General features: G+C 36.9%; 1 protein-coding gene across 1 annotated transcript; it reads left to right on the plus strand.

Moving 5' to 3' along the window:
• LOC143563788 (cysteine-rich receptor-like protein kinase 2) lies at positions 1 to 3736 on the plus strand. The gene is made up of 8 exons (XM_077051251.1): positions 1 to 417; positions 778 to 1175; positions 1657 to 1779; positions 1886 to 2016; positions 2110 to 2320; positions 2759 to 2990; positions 3082 to 3241; positions 3389 to 3736. Exons 1-8 carry the CDS (start codon positions 20 to 22, stop codon positions 3686 to 3688), a joined length of 1953 nt encoding a protein of 650 aa, XP_076907366.1. The 5' UTR covers positions 1 to 19; the 3' UTR covers positions 3689 to 3736.

Genomic DNA, 3736 nt, shown 5'->3' on the forward strand with positions numbered 1-3736 from the left:
AACCAAACTGAAAATAAACATGAGGCAAGTGGGAAGCTGGTGGTTGTCATGGCGGCTGGGCAGCTTGCTACTGGTGGTGGCACTTATAACCATGGCTGAGCAAGTGACATCACAGCCAAGTGATAGAAATAGTACTCTGATGAGATACTATTGTAGTATGTACAGAGGTATGAACGGAGATTTTTTCAAAAGAAACCTTAACACCACCCTTTCTGACCTCCGTCACCAGTTGAACACCAGCGGCTTCGCTGCCTCACGCACTTTGCTCAACGGCGAGTCGGTTTGGGGCCTCGCTTGGTGCCGGGGATATCTTTCCACACCAGATTGTCTGTCTTGTTTCGATTATGCTGTTGATCAGCTAAAAGTATGCGGGCTTGGTAATGGTGCTCATGCTATTTACAGCGATTGCGATCTCAGGTGCGTATCTATATCTAATAAGTAACTATCACGGTATAAAAAGATTTACAATAAAACATCAAATGTTGTATACAAAGAATTAACTCGGTGATCATTTTTTTCAATTTCAGTGTTATTACTTTACTTTATTATTTACTAGAAATTACTTATACGTAATTTCAGTCATGTCTAATCTCAAATATCGTCTTATAATTTATTAAATATCCTTACAAACTCTTTAATATTTTTTGTTCAAACCGTGTATTCAAAGCTTTCTAACTTTGTATACATATTGATATAATATATTTTTGTTTGGTTACTTATGGATTTAGCTTGGATTCTAAATAACTAATTTTGCTATAACATGTTCGTTCGTTATAGGTACGAGAACAATAACTTCTACACTGAGGCTAACAACCGGGCGGGTGTGGTATTATGTGACAACACAACATCGCCTCAGGAAACAGAATTCCAACGAGCAGCGCAAAAGTTATTATCAGACCTTCAAATTGCTGCACCAAGAGCACCCATGTATTATGCAGCTTCTACAAGAAAAGTAGGTGCTAGTGATGCAACTGTGTATGCCATTGCGCAGTGTAATCTAAAAGTAAGCCAGAGTGTTTGTTTAGAATGCTTACAGTTGAGATCCAAATCTCTGTTTGATTGTCTTCCTACTTCTTCCGGGCGGGCGATGGACAATGGATGTTTCATGAGGTATGACAGGACTCCATTTTTTCGACAAGATCAGAAAACTGATATTTCACCTCTTCTTTGGGACGGTGAGACCTCTACTCACATTCGATTGATTTTTCCGAAACTGATTTACGACCATTTTGCGACCAATATTTAATATTAATTTTTCACTGTTTTACGACCACTTTTAGAAGGTCGCAGTTTGTGAGACCAGTTTGCGACCGCCATATTGATATAATTTTAGTTAAATATCTTTAATTTTTATACGTTGATTTACAACCAAAAATGGACGCCACAAAATTAAATTGTGACTGGTTTGCGACCGCCACATATAATATTATTTGTTAATACTTTTTTCTTTTATTTTTTATGCGTTGATTTACGACCAAAATCGGACGTCACAAAATTAGCGACCGTTTTGAAACTGTATCTTTTCGTCGCTAAATTTTGTGATGGTTTTGGTTTCGGTCGAAAATCGGTCGTAAACATATTTTTTTGTTGGCATTTGTTCATTAGTTTGTCACTTTGTGAATCGATTACATTTTTTTGAATATCTATAACTTACAGATGATTCAAGCAAGAATAAATCAATAATCGGTGGAGTTGTTGGAGGCGTAAGCTTCCTGTTGCTTCTACTTGCAGTTTTCTTATGGTGTCGAAGATCTAAGAAGACAGGTAGAGGCCAACAAGGTAAAAATGATGAACTTTGACTCCTTAATTCTTTCGACTTACGTCGTAACAGGTATATTACATGCCCTCTGGAACGTATTTATTAATTATGTTGTCCACTTGGTAGATAAATCAACTGGATCAACTGATTTGTTGCAAGCTCCAGCAACATATAGCTACAATGATTTGAAAGTAGCGACCAATAATTTCAATGATGAGAACAAACTTGGAGGGGGGATGTATGGAGAAGTATATAAGGTAATACTTATGTGAGTCATAACTATATACTTCTATAGTTCTATGTATATGATGTCCACTTACTTTAGTTTTGTGTTTGGTGGCACTTACTAGGGAACCCTCAGGAACGGAGATGTGGTTGCGATTAAGAAAACCTTTATGGCCTCTAGAAGAGGAGAGACACACTTTAATAATGAACTTAAAATCTTGAGTAATGTCCATCACCGGCATCTTGTACGTCTTCTCGGATATTGTAGAAAAGGCCCACAGTTGTTCCTAGTACATGAGTATATGGAAAATCATAGCCTTGATCAGTTCCTCTATGGTGAGTTGAAACAGATTACTTTGTTTTTATACCAATCCCTTTAATAGGAAATTCTGGATTTGATAGATGTTAAATCTTTGAATTCAATAACAGATAATAATTTTAAAGACATAAAAAACCTAGTAAATTAACTGACCAATAAGTGATTACGCGTGTTACACTAAAATGGAAAGACTCATAAATCACTAAATATTCACTACGAAATGGGAGTCCTAAATGATGGAATCCCGGATATGAAACATGATCTGACTCACTGAGACCTTTTTGTCCACTATTTATGGCTCTCGTAACTCTAGTGGTAGCCTAAGTTATGTTCTTTCAGTTATCTTGGAGCATTTTTTGCCCTGTTTTCCTCTGTGTAGATGATCCAGATAAGACTGCTAAATTATGTATTGGCTCCGTATCACTATCAAGCTACTAATGTGTTTTTATCAACAGGTAACAAAACGACGACTTTAAGCTGGAAACAGAGGTTTGATATAATCTTTGGGACAGCAAGAGGTCTTGCATATCTACATGAACAATACCATGTTACCATCATCCATAGAGATATAAAAACCAGCAACATTCTACTTGACAATGAACTTCAGCCAAAAATTGCAGATTTTGGGCTGATTAGACTATTACCTGAGGATAAAACTCATATTAGCACCGAAGTGGCACAGTCATTGTACGCCCAAATCAATACGTACAAATTAATTAATAGCGGGTTTTTTTTCCGTATAAATGTATTAACAATAACAATTATTAAATGTTTCCAGGAATAGTGGTTATGTAGCACCTGAATATGCCAATCATGGACACTTATCTGAGAAAGTTGATACATACAGCTACGGTGTTGTGGTCCTAGAAATTATTAGTGGAAAGAGAAACATAGATGCCATAGATGGCAAATCAGTCACCCCAAGCCTTCTTGATCATGTAAGTGCATCGAAACTAAGGTTTCATTTCTGTACACAACTCTCATGATTTATTGTTTTAGTTAGCTATATACACAAGCCCGGTTATTTGTGGTCACGGATATACTATGTGATGATATGATAACCATGGTTGCTATATGTTTGACAGGCATGGAATCTATATGAGAGTGGCACGCATCTGAATTTGGTCGATGACAAACTAGACCCTAGTGAATACGGAATAGAAGATGTAAATAAGATCATAGAGATTGCGTTGATGTGCACTCAACCAACTGTTTCAACTAGACCAGCAATGTCTGAGGTGGTTACTCTTCTAAGTGACAAAACACTTGACGAAAGACCACCGGTAAGGTCTACCAATACAGATGATGAGGTGAAGATTCAAGTTGCTATGGAATCATCAATATCCGATGCCACTGCCTCGACAATTCACCTTTCAGGCCGTTAACGCTTTCTTTTCATACAACATTTCTGGTTTTGAGTTGTATAAATATAT

The sequence above is a fragment of the Bidens hawaiensis genome, unplaced genomic scaffold (genome assembly GCF_021521415.1).
Source record: "Bidens hawaiensis isolate Kalapana, Puna unplaced genomic scaffold, B.hawaiensis_p1.1 tig00021522_1, whole genome shotgun sequence".
Classification (NCBI taxonomy): Eukaryota; Viridiplantae; Streptophyta; class Magnoliopsida; order Asterales; family Asteraceae; genus Bidens; species Bidens hawaiensis.